The sequence below is a fragment of the Homarus americanus genome, unplaced genomic scaffold, assembly GCF_018991925.1.
Source record: "Homarus americanus isolate GMGI-L3 unplaced genomic scaffold, GMGI_Hamer_2.0 scaffold18710, whole genome shotgun sequence".
Classification (NCBI taxonomy): Eukaryota; Metazoa; Arthropoda; class Malacostraca; order Decapoda; family Nephropidae; genus Homarus; species Homarus americanus.
In genome coordinates this window covers 16,181-34,175 of record NW_024734532.1, presented here as the reverse complement: position 1 = coordinate 34,175, position 17,995 = coordinate 16,181, and the positions used below count along the sequence as shown (strand labels likewise).

The 17,995-nt window shown below is 39.5% G+C and overlaps 2 protein-coding genes across 3 annotated transcripts; one reads left to right on the top strand and one right to left on the bottom strand.

Moving 5' to 3' along the window:
• Nucleotides 1-359: 359 nt before the first annotated feature.
• Nucleotides 360-6,234, top strand: LOC121870275 (tax1-binding protein 3 homolog). 2 transcript variants are annotated; one of them, XM_042372058.1, is made up of 4 exons: nt 360-494; nt 1,807-2,020; nt 2,165-2,260; nt 3,508-6,234. In XM_042372058.1, the coding sequence occupies exons 2-4, from the start codon at nt 1,916-1,918 to the stop codon at nt 3,676-3,678; spliced, it is 372 nt and encodes a 123-aa protein (XP_042227992.1). In that variant the 5' UTR covers nt 360-494; nt 1,807-1,915; the 3' UTR covers nt 3,679-6,234. The 2 variants fall into 2 exon arrangements, with proteins under 2 accessions (XP_042227992.1, XP_042227991.1); XM_042372057.1 differs by having other exon boundaries at nt 1,801-2,020.
• Nucleotides 6,235-7,142: 908 nt separating this feature from the next.
• Nucleotides 7,143-17,066, bottom strand: LOC121870274 (zinc finger protein 2 homolog). Its single transcript, XM_042372056.1, has 3 exons — nt 16,969-17,066; nt 15,364-15,635; nt 7,143-14,967 (listed from the first exon to the last, which is right to left on the bottom strand). Exons 2-3 carry the CDS (start codon nt 15,614-15,616, stop codon nt 14,015-14,017), a joined length of 1,206 nt encoding a protein of 401 aa, XP_042227990.1. The 5' UTR covers nt 15,617-15,635; nt 16,969-17,066; the 3' UTR covers nt 7,143-14,014.
• Between the last annotated feature and the right edge of the window lie 929 nt (nt 17,067-17,995).

Sequence of the window (17,995 nt, the reverse complement as noted above, 5' to 3'; positions counted from 1 at the left end):
AGCTTAATAAATAGAGACGGAAAGGAAGGAACAAATATATAAAATAAAGAAAATTAAGGAAATATATAGTAAGACAAGTTTTTTTAAGTATAACAATAATGCCAAGATGTACGATATGCTTGTATCTTATCTGTAGTGAATGTTTAAAATTACACCACGAACATATCAAAATATATTCAAATAATAATAAACCAATTAAGTTAGATTTGATGTATATAAATAACTAAATAATTAAATAAAGTTTATTATATTAGGTTTATTATATTTTTAATTATTATTGTTGATTTATATTGAGGAAAAATATACTAGAAATTATTTTATTCGATTGTGGTAATTCGGGCAACACTGACTATCGCCATCATCACAACACAAGCACAGGTGACGAGGAACAAGACGAGAGACAACTTCCCAAATAAATGTGTAATATTATCCTCCAGAGACTTGAAGACCGCCGAGTATATGACACAAGACACACGCCATAATACAACTACCATGTGAGTATAATAATTCCCTTAATTTATGTCTTAATGGAGGAATAACAGCCTTAAATATACGTCCATCAGATACCCAAGACAATGAGTCAATTTTGATATTTTTCAAGATTAATTTATATTCTTTATTTTAAGACATTTTTCGACATATTTTCTGTAATTTATCAGAACAACAATATAACCAGAAGGAGTTGTTTGATTTGGGTCATATTTTCCTTCGTATATTCTTATCAGTATAATAAGTATTTTAAAACACGACAAATTTATATTTTAATTATTATTTTTTGTTAGTATTTTTATATAAGACCATAAGTCACCTATAGTGGGCAGGTCATGAAGGCTGGGGGAATCACGGTGAAATAACTGAACATATGACACTAAAATGGTGTCTGTATTTGTTTTATTCTGATCTGTTGGTTTATTAGGACGTTTGGTTAGGTTAGGTTACATTCTTGGGTTGGTTTGGTTAGGTTAAGTTAGATACTCACAGATGATCTAGGAGAGGCTCACAGCTCCAGCTCAGTAGCCTCTTCTCTACTCAGACGGTGGCTGTGTGTGGCGGATAATTGTGCCCTATAATTATATACCTGTTGTTGATTTTTCCAGTATTTATCTAATTTTGCTTCAAACTTTTCCACATTCACTACCCACTCAGGTAAGCCATTCCAGTTGTTGACGACCCTACTCGTGAACGAATGTCTTCTGAGATTTAGCCTCTTCTTTGTGTTCCCCCGGGTAGTGTCATCTGGAACATTCCTGCTGTACATGCCTGGTCTTATATGCCACACACTATCTTGTATGTTTCCACTTGGTCCCCATGAGATCTTCTGTACGTCAGTGTCGGTAACTGTAATTTCCTTAGTCTTTCCTCATAAGATAAATCCTTGATCTGTGGTACTAGTTTGGTAGCCCTCCTCGGTACATTCTCTACTGCTTCAATATCCTTAATGAGATATGGGCACCAAATTTGATTAGCATACTCAAGGTGTGGCCTAACCAGAGCAGTGTACAGAACCTTGAATACAGGTGCATCCAGATGAACAAACGTTCTTCTAATAATGCCCACTATTTTATTAGCCTTGTTGATTTTCTCAGCTAGATGGTCAGAAAACGTCAGCTTATCATCGATGACTACCCCTATATCCTTCTCTACAGAGGTCTTCTTGATCGTGGTGTACATATGATATCCATGGTCAGCAACTTTTGTTCTTCCTATCCTCAATAATCGAACCTGGGTCCACTGGAATATATATATAAGCACGTACATAAACACTAGACCCTAGACTAAACATAATCATTCTCCCGGCAGTAACAGACAGCGTGGAGAAGCCTCATAGATCACGAGAGGACCGTACAGGCGGGCGGCTTCGACAACATCCCCCCCCCTTCTTTCCCCCCCCCCCCCCCCACCTACCGGATAAACAATGACCACTACGGCATTCTCCCACGAGCCGGGCACAGCTATGGAGTGTCTGAGTATACCAATCACACTCGAGAAAGAGGCGGGACTTGACGAACACGGCAGACAGGTGAGTCAGTGTGTCTTGAGTGTGTCTTTGAGTGTGTAGGTGTAGGTCATGTTTTGCTTCATTCGTCACAATTGGTAATGGTGAAATGATGATAATGATAATAATAATAATAATGATGATGATGATAACCATTCCATATTCTAGGTCCTCAAATGTGGTTTTAAAATTGGTGGAGGAATTGACCAGGATTTTATGAAGAGTCCTCAAGGCTACACAGACAATGGTATCTACTGTACTGAGGTGAGCACAGTACAGCACAGTATGGCACAGCATAGTACAGTACAGTATGGCACAGTATAGTATGGCACAGTATAGTACAGAATAGAACAGAACAGCACAGTACATTATGGCACAGTACAGCACAGTGCAGTACCCTAACCTAACCATGTGTAGGATTTAGGATTTTTCAGAAGGGGAAGGATTACAGGCAGGTATTTTTCACAGGATTTTACGAGATCAGGTCAAGGTGTTGGATCATCAGGTGAAGTAAAGTGGGGTGTCCGATCTTTCTAAATATCAAACTGTTCTCAATGTAATAATGTCAGTAGTAATTAATTTGTCAACGTTCTTTCAATATTTGTGTATGTTGTGATGACCTTATATACTGGGTTTTAAATATAATGGTGATTATTAACAGCAGTAGAGATATATAATTTGAGGTATAGACGTCCAGATTTTTTCGAGGGTAAATTTCATGTAAAAATCCTCGAAAATCTGACCAAAAGATGGATTACCCTATAGAAGTCGTCCCTAGTTTACGAAAATCCAAAGATACAAAAGAAAAAATCCCATATTTATTTACGTAAACGATATTTTTTATGATTTTTTTTTATTTTTGACAATATTGAACGACCTTTGGCATTTCTGTACTGGATATAGTCAATTATGAATACAATACACAAACCATACACTAAGTACAATACCCCACCTGTGCTGTATAAATTAAGTAAGATAAGAGTGTTTAGGTCGTTAGATGAGACAGAAACAAGGCTATTAAGTGTTTCAATGTCTGGTAGGGTGTTAATGGAGAGAACACATTACTGGATAACGCATTAGATCAAAAACTTTTATATATTAAGGGAAAATATCTAACTGGATGTACAGGGTGACCCAACATGAGAGCTTAGTGTAATCATTTATGGACACCCTGTATATGGAGCAATGGATTGAGGTCCCTTCATGAACCCAAAAGATTCAGACTTATGAACCCGGGATGATGAACTGATGCGGTGTTGTGTCCATAAAGGTTCCCGATTCGTGAGTGTGGGTCTCGGGGTTCGTGGTTCAGGAGTGGACGTGACGAGAGGAGTTTTGGGGTCGACTTGTCTGGGTCTTTCACTCCGCCTGACGATCATTGCCGCAGTAGTTGAGGTTAAAGACAGACGGCAATAGTTAAGGTGATAGGTTAAGGTTACGAGGCAATAGTTAAGACGTAAACATTGACCAGGTCGTTAAGGTTCTGACAAAGGGTTTACACACTCCTTTAGGTCCACGACGGGAGCGCAGCGGCACGAGCCGGCCTGCGCGTACACGACAAGATCCTACAGTGCAACGGCTACGACTTCACCATGGTCACACACAAGAAGGCCGTCGACTACATCAAGAAACATCCCGTCCTAAACCTTCTGGTGGCCCGTAAAGGCGTCACGCACTCGTAAATCACCCCCCACCCTCCCCGGAGACCCCCCCATCGTGTGTTTATCATCACCATATATTCGTTATGTTATTAATCAAGAGATCGGGTTTTTTTTTATATATATAAATGACAGAATATTTAAGAGACCTCTGGTGGGAATTACCGCCAGTTAATTGTTGTTGTTGTGTAAATTAATAAATTCTTCGTTTATTGACATTCCAATTTGGTGTTATTTATGTAGTCGTCTTGATGGTGATCTTTCTGCTCTTCTGTGCCGTGAGCTGACGACAGTTTACAGATACCCTGGGAGAGATCACGAACAACATAGTAAATATTATGATTAACCAAGATTAGAAACTGTATAATAATGCTTTATTGAGTTAATATGGCTGCCATGTTGAGTAAATATAGCTGCCATGTTGAGTTAATATGGCCACCATGCTGAGTTAATATGGCCACCATGCTGAGTTAATATGGCCACCATGCTGAGTTAATATGGCCACCATGCTGAGTTAATATGGCCACCATGCTGAGTTAATATGGCCACCATGCTGAGTTAATATGGCCGCCATGATAACAGCATAATCCACTTGAGACTAAATATGGCCATAAACACTACAGCCACTAAACATTGAGGCCGGGCCATTCCCAAACAGTCCTGGCTCTTCCACCTGGCCATGTGTGATATTTTCCTTTGATTCGTAGTAAAGATAAATTGTTGGCAGCTTAATTTTTTTTTCTGTGCTTTTATAATGTTTGTGAGGGCCGTGTTGGTGGCCGTGTTGAGGGCCGTGTTGAGGGCTGTGTTGGTGGCCGTGTTGGTGGCCGTGTTGAGGGCCGTGTTGGTGGCCGCCTTAGTGTATATTGGGAGCACATGATGATTAACCCCCCCTGGCTTATTTCACCTTGAAACAATGTATCCTAACCTAACCTAACTTAACCTAATCTAACAGTAACTTAACCTATTATAACCTGTTGCTAACTTAACCTATCCTAACAGTAACTTAACCTAATCTAACAGTAACTTAACCTATCATAACCTATTGGTAACTTAACCTATCCTAACGGTAACTTAACTTAACCTTTTGGTAACCTAACCTAATTTAACCTAACCTTTTAAGATAATATTAATGCATTTTGTTCCACAGGTGAAATAAACAAGTGGGGTGTCTAATCTTCACATAAGCCATCGACATGTTAAGTTAAATAGTTACGGCGTCCCCTAGCAATGCAGTATTAACTAAAGGGTCGTTGAGTAATTACCCCCCGATGTCCGTGTATATAAACCGGACACCGGGAATGTATATATATATAAATGCCCAAATATGATAGGAATTAGAGGAAGATATACATGGTTTGTTTATTTGATTGTGTGATGTGTTTTTTTTATATCTCTGGGGACATATAGAGCGACAGGAAGCATATAATTGTTTTTGTCTTTTAACGTTCTTCAGTTGTTGTTGGGATGTAATAATATATAGGTTTATTTGTCTCATTGATTCATTTCACGAGTTTTTTTTTTTTTATGTCCATCGGCCATTGTGACGGTTGTTATTTGTGCTCTCGGAGACGTCTAAGAGCCATGATATTGAAGCCATTTACTGTACCTCTCGGAGACGTCTAAGAGCCATGATATTGAAGCCATTTACTGTACCTCTCATCATTATGTCCTGGGTTCATGTCCTGGCCCGAGACACACATGAGTGGGGTGTTAGCCAGTATGACCCTAACTATCAAACTATGGGTACAATACTCAAGTTTCCTCTTGTTATAACACTGGACAAAGCATCAACGACCAGACTAACTGCTAGACCACAATAAACTGATTAATAGTAAATTACAAAAACAGCTTTCCACTTGTGTTTTAGATTTTCATGTTAACTTCTCAAACACCGAACATTATTATGAATTGTGTATTACCCATAATGCCCTGAAGGTAAATATGTTTTATACATTAGTTTATTGATATGAATGACGGCGATCGAGTCGTCAGTCGAATAATATATTTAATGGCGGATATTCTGGCGTTGTTGATGTCTGCGGAGAAGGTTGCTCGTGGTGCTTTTCTCGGCTTGGAGAGGATGGTGTATACTAGGGTCGGGGGCTTATTATCATACGCCACATCATGTTGAATCATACGGCTTAACGTTGTATGTTTAGGTTAAGATTTTTCATTCACGTTATCATACATTGGGTCATGTTAAATGTTGAATCATACGGTTTTATGTTGTATGTTTAGGTTCAGACTTATCATACAGCTCATGTTAAATGTTGAATCATACGGCTTAATGTTGTATGTTTAGGTTAAGATGTTAAATCATGTTATCATTCAGTGCATCATGTTGAATGTTGTATCATGCAGCTTGTTCTCTGCAGCTCGCCTCATTCTATCATTCTTGGTTTAGGTTAGGTTTAGGTTTAATTTATTCCCACCTGAAGATTAAACGCACCAGGTTAATCATATTTAACCTCAACTTAACCTAACCATAATCTAACCTAACCTAATCACACATTTCAGCCATTCTGCTTGTCACAAATTTCCAGTGTGTGAATAAATTGGGAACCTTTTCCTTGTTAACCCCTTGTGTATGATGACTTAACCCCTTGTGTATGATGATTTACCCCCCTTGTGTATGATGATTTAACCCCCTTGTGTATGATGATTTAACCCCCTTGTGTATGATGATTTAACCCCCTTGAGTATGATGATTTAACCCCTTGTGTATGATGATTTAACCCCTTGAGTATGATGATTTAACCCCTTGTGTATGATGATTTAACCCCCTTGTGTATGATGATTTAACCCCTTGTGTATGATGATTTAAGAGGTTAAGTAATTGCTTAAAGGGTTAAATCATCCTACTCAAAGAGGTTAAATCATCGTAAACAGCTCTGATTTAGCGAGTGAGAGACACAGACGGACAGACACCTCAGCCATCCAACAGACAGACACAAAAATCTATACTAATTATGCCATTTTGACAATTATGATTATGCCAGGGTTTATTATCCTTCTGTAATACTTCATTAATAAACGGCAAAAAAAAGTGGGTTGTATATTTTCCACCAAGACCACAGTTAAGTGGTGGTTATTTAATGATTTGTAATGAATAAGTGAAAGGAAATGAAGAGTAAGTGGTAATAAGTGAAGGGAATGGATAATAAGTGGTAATAATGAAGGGATTGCTTGTGTAATGTATATTAAGTGTAGATAATGGTTAATAAGTGGTGTTTAAAGACTTCGTACAAACGCACTCACACGTATCCACTCAAACACGTATATATTCACCCAAACACACACTTATTTATCTACCCACACAGACACCCGCCTAAACATACACACACACACACACATCCAAACACAATAAAACAAAACAATATGGAAAAAGAGATTTTATTTTAATATCATTCTATACAAATATCAATGTCTTATATTACTAAATTCTACACACTCTCTAATATATTCCCCCCCCCTCCCAACCCTGCCCTCGAAAAAAACAAAATTATGTAAACAAAATCTAAATTACTTAATATATAATAAGTACTGTTTCATATTACACATTATTGACTGTTTTTTTCCACATCTCAATTGTCTCGATGCGTTTTAAAACCGTCATGTAAAAAATATATATATATACTGTATGTACAAAGTCTTTTACGGCTCGTGTGATAATTAGACACTAGTAGTTTATTTTTTGCCTGAAAATTGGGACGCACCTTATGTCACCTGGGGTCTGGTTAGATTGGGTTAGGTTAGGTTAGTTTACGTTGGGTTAAGTTACGTTACATTGGGTCGGGTTACGGTGTTCAATCATAAGGTTGCAATAAACTAGGGTGTCTAATCTTCACATGATCCTAATTTTTCCGATGAATAAATAAACACAAGATAAAACTGAACAATCCTTCCGTGGACAGTCATTTAAGTAACCATAAAACAACTCAATTAATTAAGTCAGTATTAGTAGCTTATATAAACCTAGTACCTATTAAATGAGTGGTGTAGTCAAGATTATATTGGCAGTGTTAACCTTTGTCGCTCACCTGAAGATTAACCCCCAAGTGCTCACCTGTAGATTAACCCCCAAGTGCTCACCTGAAGATTAACCCCCAAGTGCTCACCTGAAGATTAACCCCCAAGTGTTCACCTGTAGATTAACCCTCAAGTGCTCACCTCAAACTCCCCCAAGCTTTACGACCCTCAAACTATCTGGGTGGGGAAGGGGGGGGGGGTGGCTAATGCTCAGGTGATTCACAGAGGCTAAAGCCGCCAACGGCATCGTTAGTGACCTCGACTACCTCACTGCCGTTTATTTACCTACAAAAGAAAACCAAAAGAGAACATGCTTCGAAATGCCTGGGTTTGTTTACATGGCGACCGAAAGAAAAACCCCCCCGAACTGCAAAGCGTTTAGAAAAAAGTTCTTCACGTGACTTAAAAGACAATATTCTTTATCAAGGCTCGACACCTCCACCACATAACACCTTTACCACCAACGAGCTTTAAAACAAACTTACTCTTTCCGCTAGTCGCGTTTGTCGACATTCCGAAATAGCAAGTCGGGGAAAAATTTTTATTTCTACACCAAAGACGAAATTCATGTTTGTAAATTTCATTCCATTTGGGGAAGGAGGAAATATATTCCTTTTTTTAAGTGTGAAATTGATCTATACAAACACTCCATCACGCACGATGATAAACAAAATCTCACTGTCTTCAACAAACTCAAAATTGAACCCCCCCCCCCACAAAAAAAAATTCCAAAAATACAAAAAAAACAACTCAAACATTACAAGACAGAAAATAAGAACTTGATCCAACTCTTGTCAAAATGAATCATCTTTCATAACTTTGTACCGTACAAATGTGGAATGACGCGTCGATGAATCATGCAAACTTGGTTTTTTGTATTTTTTTTTGTTTTTTATCTAAGTACAAGACAGTACGACTATGACTAGATGATACATACAGAGTATTCTTATGACTAGCTATTGCTCACGGGGCCACTGCAGAGTATATGGCTGCACAGTGATGGCTAAGAGTATGATGGGGGTTATCACATGCGGTACGACGTCTTATTAGACCGCTCTAGATATTCCTCCGTAAACCTCTATCACAATATAGTCTTCGCGAACAGTGTGATACGGCCGTCAGATTATATAACGGGCGGTGGTTTGGGAATTTGGCGGCGACGTCGGTCTTGTGGGATGATCGACGATGACGATGTTTTTTTTCGCGACCGTCGTACGTAGGCCGTCCACTCTCTCTCTCTCTCTCTCTCTCTGGACCGCCGCGTCCCTTTCACAAATTCCAAAGCTCGATACATTGTACAAAGACGAACAATTCATCTCGAACTCAAACGGGAAAACTACAGCAATGAGCGACGCCTCACAACGACGAGAGCGGTGGTCGGCCACGGCAGATCTCCATAACGGGATTATTAAGCCATCACTAACATACCCCAAGGTCACTGCAAGGGGCGTCAATAAATCTAGTCGCACGTAGAAAATAATCATATTCTTTGAGACATCTTTTAAGACACACACACACACACAGGGAGTCAATTTAATCTCCGTAAATAACGATATTTGACGAGGAGCAATCTTCTGTGTTTAAAAAAAAAATCCTGCCCCCATGACATCTAGCAGCACAAAATCTAACCCCAAATAATAAACAAAACTATGAAATATCACCAAAAATAACCCAAAATATATATATTACTTTACATACTTTCACCTCTTGTATAATATAAAAGTCCGGTGAAACTTTTGTGGCAGTTAAAGGGCGTTCGAAGGTTGAGTGAGTTAGTTAGTGGATCACAGAGCAACGCCCATGACCATTTGGTTACGTTAAAGTTAGCTTATATCTGGAGTGGTTAGGTTAGGGGTGGTTTAAATTGGGTTTAATAAGGGGGTAGTTTAAATTAGGTTAGATAAGGGGTAGGTTAAATTAGGTTAGTTTAGGGGTACTGTATGTCAAATTAGGTTAGATGTACGTTAATTATGGATACATTTAATTAGGTCAGGGGTACGATAAATTAATTGACAACGGCTCTAATTGTCGGAGTTAGGAATCAACAAACACTAACACAATTACCCAAAAAAAATCATATTGTCTTTTGAAACGTTTAATACAAAGGTTTTTTTAAATAATGACACAAATGTGTTGAAAAACGCTGAAAATGGTCATCGTCTTCGGAAAAATATCGTATATAGGATATTTTGTATTATTTTGATATCGATCGGTTTTGAGTTTAAAAAAAAACTTGTATCGGTAACTTTGAAGACTTATCGGCGGTTTACAAGATATGAGAACAAAGTAAAACTCGAAAAGTTTTATTTACAAACTACTGTATATGAGAAATATACAAGTTTACTATACGTACGTTCCTATTAAGACATGGAAATACCACTCTGTTTCCCTCGATATATTTTGCACCATAGCCTAACCAACCTAACCTGACCTAAACTTTCTTTCGTGTTTTTACAAAGTTGCCGGAACAAACGTTACATTTTTAACATTGTCCAAGAAGAAAAAGTTTGAAGGGGACTGAATGGGTTAGCTCAGGAATGGGTGGATGGGTTACCTAAGGGCCCACACAACTGCCCACATGTAACAGGATACTATATATGCAATGAACTTTAATCAATGGTGTCTCAGAAAAATTTAGTCTCATTACAAATACATCTCGCACTTTTAGTATTGTTTTAAAACGTCAATAAGACCATGAGCCATCCACCGCTGTGAGAACACTGCTGTACACGGTGGAATTATTGTTTATTACCCAGTGGAATACTTTTATACTCTGGACAGACTCGTGAAAAATGTAGTCTAAATCAATTACGGAGACAAAATCGACAAAATGCAATTAAAAAAGTATTATTACTGTTGTTTAAATCATTAATGAGAAAATAACAACAGAATACAGCTAAAAAGTATTAAATAACAAGAGAAATTTATATAAAAATTAAAAACACTCTGATTTTAAAACTCAAATGATGAATTATGTTGTTTTTAATGTCTAGTAGGAATTATCTGTACAAAGTTTTGACTTTTATCACTAAAATTCATTATATTATTAATAAATAATAACCCTAGTCTCTCCCCCACACACCACCCAAAAATGTCTTATTTCTCGTAACATATTGTTATGATTCATTATATAAGTATTTTATAGTATGATAATGTCATGTGCACGACACACTGCCAGGGTATACAGTAGTGTCATGTGCACGACACACTGCCAGGGTATACAGTAGTGTCATGTGCACGACACACTGCCAGGGTATACAGTAGTGTCATGTGCACGACACACTGCCAGGGTATACAGTTGTGTCATGTGCACGACACACTGCCAGGGTATACAGTAGTGTCATGTGCACGACACACTGCCAGGGTATACAATAGTGTCATGTGCACGACACACTGCCAGGGTATACAGTAGTGTCATGTGCACGACACACTGCCAGGGTATACAGTAGTGTCATGTGCACGACACACTGCCAGGGTATACAGTAGTGTCATGTGCACGACACACCTTTAGTACTGTGTAACCGACCAATCAAACGCCCCCGTCTGCTTCTGATCAATGCACCGAAGTGAATTATCCCGTCCGTGTGGTCCGATTCACCAAAGAAACGGCATCTGTACGTTTGCATCGCAGGAAAGGCGTACAGTAGTCATCATAACATCGACTAAAAATTAAGAGAAATGGTTCCGTTACGTGGAGGAGCCAGGGCACTGACTGTGTGTTGATCCGTCGTCACCCTAACGACCGATCTGTATATGTGAGCTGTCCCGGTCGTTAGGTGCGAAACGACAGCGTCCGGGACACAATTGACCGATCGGTTCACAAACACCCTCCCCCCCCCATATTGAAGCTTATATACATATTTAATAAGGTCACGTTTATATTACATTACACGTCTATCATCTCTCTGCTGCCTTGGGTCACGACTCATTCATTACAAGGTTAAAAAATATTCTCAAGAGCCGGTCGGTCGGGCACCCCATACCGGACGTCTCTTTAAGTTCGGAGATCTTCCCAGACTCGGTGCAGATCGGGCCAGAGAGTCGTCGACAGACCGAGTCGTATAAGTCGAGCGAATTTGTGCGAGGGACGTGATAGTGGGTTCGTGTGGCGCAGCAACGGTAAACCAAATGGGGAATAACGACCGTAAAAACACACACAATAAAACGACAACGATGGAAGGAAAAAACATTACCTCGACATAATAAGACTTTGAACTATTTTAATATCACAATTCTGTACAATATTCGGCTTTAGGACAATTCTGAAAGGTTGGGATTCTGGCGTGACTCTCTGACCCGACTGATTACGAACCCAAGAAATGAGCGACTTTAACGAGGGTAAAAACACACACACACATATAAGACACCAGAGAGATAATAAGCTAGTGACTGGCAGGTATGGGGTTAAACCGACAACCTAAAAGTACACCGTAAACATGGACTCGGAAAAATGTACATTCCGACTTGGGGAGATTTTTCGTGTCGATCAAAAAGATGATTGTGGGAACATTGTCCACGGGTGACAGATCAATAAGCAGAGACAATACTGTACATCGGAACAAAAACACTGTCCTCGTACACAAAAAGACAATATTGCCGTTGTAATCAAAACATTCATGCGATCAACACACAAAACCCCCAGTTGGCACATGAACAATTCCCCCGAGACAGCGAGTGTTTAGATGGCATTGCATAATAAAACTTAGATCTGTCACTAGTATACAATAGATCTGTCACTAGAATACAATAGTAACAAGATAACTACTGAATTGTGTCCCTGTGATCAAATTACCAACAACGTTAAACCCCCCATAAAATAATCGTCCCCATGTTGGCCAGCCGACCCGACCTGGATTCTGACCGATGTGTTTATGGTCCTTCTCCCTCATAGCCGGAGATCGGAAAACACATCAGCTTAGGGTATAATCTCGGAGGTTATTTTGCACAGTACCGGGTCTTGGTGACTTTAAATACGTTTGTCTTGGGTTAAATAACTTATCACCGTCCATTAAGGGAGAATATTAAGTGCGTGTGGAGCGCTTACTAGACCAATGAGGTGTGTTTCAAGGTTAAACGAGGTGGTCGGATACGTTCCAAATCTCCAGCTAACGACTGGGAGGGCAATTAACCGCACGATCTTATAAGAATCCACGGCCGAGTTGCTTTAGTATTAATACATCACAAGGGGACACAATTCAGTACATTCAAAGCTGCATTTTTCTTCATCTTATACAAAATAAAAAATTCTTATCAAAATCGACTCACAACTTTTAAACTGTCTTTGAAGAACATGGTTTAGCTAGACACACAAACGAGACACGTCGAGATCCTCGCCGTGTTGACCTTCATGTGTAAACCCCTCCCTCCCTCCCCCCCGACACTTTAAATAAATTCATATCACTTTAAATAAAACGACACTGAAGATCTGGTCTATTTTTTCTTGAACGCCTCGTCGACTATTCCACCGTTGTTCGAGACTTTAATCTTCGCTTAAATAATCTCCTGTGCGTCAAATCTCGACTGGGGTATAATTTCAGAGTACTGTATTAAAATATCAACAACACACTACAGAAGTCACTTACAAAATCCAACAGTTAAGAGTCAAGTTAAGAAGATTTATAAATAGTTAGGATTATAAATAACATCTAGGGCATTACCAGCTTAGGGCAGCGGTTCTTGTAGTCACCTGAAGACAACGCAACTCAGGGTTTACTTGCTTGATAATTAACTATTTCAGTGTTAATATAATGACCCCATGTTGTTATTAATTGAAGATTAAACACCAAAGTTTAACTATACTGTATATGAGTGATGAATTATATACCTACACTGTCTAGGTACACTGTTTGTATATATGCTGAACTATATACTGTTTACACCCACAATGAACCAACCTAAACTCTTGGTGATAATTTTACTGAATAAATATCAACGTGTGAGGAGGTCTAGTTGTTCCCTCCAGTGAGACACATAACACAAGTGAGAGACGCAACACAAGTGAGAGACCCAACACAAGTGAGAGACCCAACACAAGTGAGAGACTCAACACAAGTGAGACGCAACACAAGTGAGAGACCCAACACAAGTGAGAGACTCAACACAAGTGATGTAGAAGCAACACAAGACCTTCACTGCTCTGGTTGACCCTCTGAACAAATGAATAATACTCACATTAATAACAGAACATTGGTACAGTGTTTGTTGTTAAGCCGTTGGTACAGTACATTATATATTGTCTGTTAAATACGAAACTATAAAAATATTTCTTATAATGCTAGAGTGAACTTTACCCCTTCATCGTCCCTAATACACTTTATGGCGCCACCGCTCACTTGGTGTGGATCTTCCGGTGTTTTTTCATGTGGTCTCTCCTGGCGAAGGCCTTCCCGCAGAAGTCGCAGACGTAGGGTTTCTCCCCGGTGTGGTACCTGAGGTGGACGGTCAGCTTGTACCCGGCCTTGAACTCCTTGGCGCAGTACTCGCAGGTGTAGATGCCGTCGGACTTCATCACTTTGGTCTTCTTGGCCTTGGGTTTGGGGGCGACCGGCGCCGCCTGGTGGACGGTCTCCCCGCCCGGGTGCTGGTACACCTCCGTGCAGTAGGGAATGTGTTTGGACTTTTGGTGTATGCGGAGGACGTCCGAGCGACTGAAGCGGTCGCCGCAGAAGCACACGTAGGGCTTCTCCCCCGTGTGGGTGCGCAGGTGTCGCGACAGTTTGTAGATGGAGCCAAACACCTTCTGGCAGATGTTGCACTCCTGTTTGTTGACGTCGTCGAAGGTCTGGCTGTTGAGCTGGTCGCTGTTTTCCGCCGGCTCCTCCTTTATGTTGAGGATGTCTTCGCTCTTCACCTGGATGCCCACGTCCGTACGCTGCTTCTGGACGATGCCGGTCTCTTGGATCTTCACGGAAGTCCCGATCTGTTTGTTATTTTTGGCCTCGAGCAGCATGGCGCGGCGGACTTCTGGGTTGATCTTGTGCTTTAGGGCGTGGATCTTGAGGTGGTCGCTGCGGGCGAATCTCTTGCCGCAGAAGCAGGCGTAGGGCTTCTCCCCGGTGTGCGTGCGGCGGTGGAGGGTGAGCTTGTCAGAGCGGGAGAAGGACTTGGTGCAGATCTCGCACAGGTGACGTTTCCCCTGATCCTGGCCGACGGGGCGTTTGGTCTGATCCTGATTTGCCTTGATCGTGGGCAGGACCTTGGGCATCGCCGGCGTACGTACGGGCACCTGACCCGCGGCGAGAGGAGCGGCCATCGGGTACGTCTTGAACACCTGCGGCTCACCTGCCACCACACAATGAAACAGATGATTAAAACAAGACCAAAGATACAACACTAATTTTCACCACAAACACTTGACACATTACCCAAAACTTGTTTCACCTGAAGATTAACCACCCTGACCTCACACATTAAAGTTGGTCAGATCAAGCTTACAAATGGTTGTTTAATCAGGTGAAATAAACCAGGATGTCTAAGTTAAACAAAAACTCGTCTAACATCTGTCAAATAAAATGGTAAAGGCGTCGTCCCTGTAGTTAAAGGGTCAATGAGGTCAAATGAGCTGGTAATAGGTGGAGGGATGGGTATTTAAAAGGGTCAATGAGGTCAAATAAGCTGTTAGTAGGGGGGTGGGGTTATAAGCTTGACATGATCCCTCTATAGTGAACCCGTACTCACCCATAGTGTTGTTGGGGTTATGAGAGACCAGCGACATTATACTGAAGTCGGTGTCTCTGGACGGCGCCGCGGCTAGTGTGTCCCCGACCCCAAAGACACTATGTTGCATCACCTGACTCGCTTGTGGGGGCTGTTTACCCTCCTGAAGCGCCAGACTGTCCTCCTCCGACATGTAAATACTGAGAAACTGGGCAATGTCTGGGAGTTCCGTCGAAGGCTGGGGCAGTGTCAGGGATCCGATGTCGGTGTCCATATTGGCTGTCGGTATAGGCCTGAGGGAGAGGGGCAACGGTTAACTTGATGGAGGTAAACGTAATCATCGTCCACACACACTACCGACCACCTCATGATTAGACACCCTAGTTTATTTGATATATACGGTGTTTTAGTTAGATTAGGGTAAGTTAGATTAACATTTGCAGGGTTTAGTTAGATTAGGAGAAGTTAGATTAACACTATGGTGATTAAGTTAGGTTGAATTAATATGAGGGAGATTAGCTTAGCATTAGAATGATTAACTTATGTTAGATTAAGGGGTGGTTTAGGGTAGGGGGGGGTGACCCAATCTCCTCATGCTTTTAAAATTACCTCACGTAGAGAACTTTCCTCCTCACATAAATAATTACTCCTACGTGTTTTCCTTATCTCAAAAAGCTTATCTTCTACGACGTGTTAAGGAATTGGCAGGACGTCCGCTGATAAGATAACCCCGACGAGACAGTTAGGTGGAAATCCTGTTACAGTATCCTTCAATGACGTTGGGGGTAGTTTAAGAGTATATGGACGTCCTGATGATTAGACACCCCTAGTGCTATCTTGGGGGTGGAGGGTTAGTGTTGGGGTAAGGAAAGTTAGGGTGTTTTAACTTAGTGTTAGGTTAGTATAAGGGTAGGTTAGGTTAGGTTTGAGAGAATAATCTAGCCTTCAATAGTAATTAAGTCACTGCTGGTCACAAACGGTACAGCATGACCCAAAAGTTTCCTATAGTGAAGATGTTTTGGGAGAGGGAGTAACATTTATTTTACCTGGAGTAACCTACCTTAACCCAACACTAACCCAACCTACCCTAACCTAACACCAACCTAACCTAACCAACATGAGAGAGGTTAATCTCCAGGTTAAATTCGCTGGGGTGGTTATTCTTCATCTCCCTAATAGAGAACTACCATACTAACCTAACCTAACCATAACTCCCTGATCTCTGAGATATTTACACACGATAATAAGGTAATTAACGCTTAATAACAGGTAATTATGACTTATTAACAGGTAAGATAAGGTAATAAATGGTCTATAACGTCTATAATACCAATAACCATTTAACAACCTTCTAAGATCACCTAGATGATTATAATAACACTAATATATCTCGTTATCAGGTAATTAGGGTATATTAATGAGGTAATCACCATAAGGGTTTAATTAGGTGGTTAACTAGCAATAAATACTGTAATGACTTTGTTAGTGTTGTTTCAGCTGCCCCCAGGCCACAACACTCCCCCATCTTCTCTCACACTTTAACCTACTTTATACCTCACTTAAACACTTATATCCTCACTATTAGTATACCTGGTGGTTTAATCTAGCTCCTGATACAGCACTTACAAGGCCCAGATGACTGTGAGTGGAGTAAATGGAAGATAAAGTGGGGTAAGTCCTTCACAACATCAAAGGTGTCGCCATTGTTCTTTATAAACAAACTGACGACGCTTGTACTTAAAGGACCATTAATATAAACCATAATATATCCTTCCTATATCGTCTATATTATCTCTATTATATTATTTAATTAACGGTGTTTATTATTATTTAGTTATTAAAGTATTGTGGGGTTATATTATTGATGTATGTGTTATAGTTGTACTTTTATATACTGTAATGTTCTCGTCTATGGAGTATAATGATATATTTACATCCATCGGTAATAGTTATTAATTAATGTAAAAATATAATTATTTAATATTTTAATAAAAGTTATTAGTTAGTGGGAATAATTAGTATAGTTTTTGTTTCTTTCATTATGACAAGGATTCATTACACTCTATATCGACTATAATTCTTGATACTTATACTTAAATAATATTTCATATACTTAAATATAATTAAATAAGTAAAAATAAGTGTTATTTATATATCAATAACATATAATATCTGTAAATATAACAGGAAATATTTATCATCAGACTGCCTGAAGGAACTGCCATGTAACTCAAGGGTAAAACCCGCTGTTGTTCTCACAGTCTGAAAGCTTTATAATATTTATTTTCCTTTTAAATAAATAACCTTATAATGTCTGTATTATATCACGTAAGGAAGGAATAGTAAATGTTTTAGTCATGATAGTATAGTTCGTGATAAATAATATAACATGGTAAATTATGTTTGGTTGATTTAGATTCGTTTTGAAGTGAATAAAAAATAAATTCATTATTTTAATTTAAATCTGGATTAATTATTTTTGGTTAATTATCATATAATTCCCACAAATGATAACAAATAAAATGTTTTAGGTAGATTAATATCCTTGGTACTAGCAGCAGTAACAGGCTAAATTAATTTCAGTTAATTAGTTTAAATTAATATTGGTTGATTTATTACGGTTGATTGTGGTTTAATTCCCTACGGTAAAAAA

Excerpts from the sequence above, each read along its gene's own strand:
- LOC121870274 (XM_042372056.1), bottom strand. The coding sequence starts at position 15,616 with ATGGACACCGACATCGGATCCCTGACACTGCCCCAGCCTTCGACGGAA. Across the intron at positions 14,968-15,363 it reads TAACCCCAACAACACTATGG|GTGAGCCGCAGGTGTTCAAG; the intron begins GTGAGTACGGGT and ends GTGTGGTGGCAG.
- LOC121870275 (XM_042372058.1), top strand. The coding sequence starts at position 1,916 with ATGACCACTACGGCATTCTCCCACGAGCCGGGCACAGCTATGGAGTGT. Across the intron at positions 2,021-2,164 it reads TTGACGAACACGGCAGACAG|GTCCTCAAATGTGGTTTTAA; the intron begins GTGAGTCAGTGT and ends TCCATATTCTAG. Across the intron at positions 2,261-3,507 it reads ATGGTATCTACTGTACTGAG|GTCCACGACGGGAGCGCAGC; the intron begins GTGAGCACAGTA and ends ACACTCCTTTAG.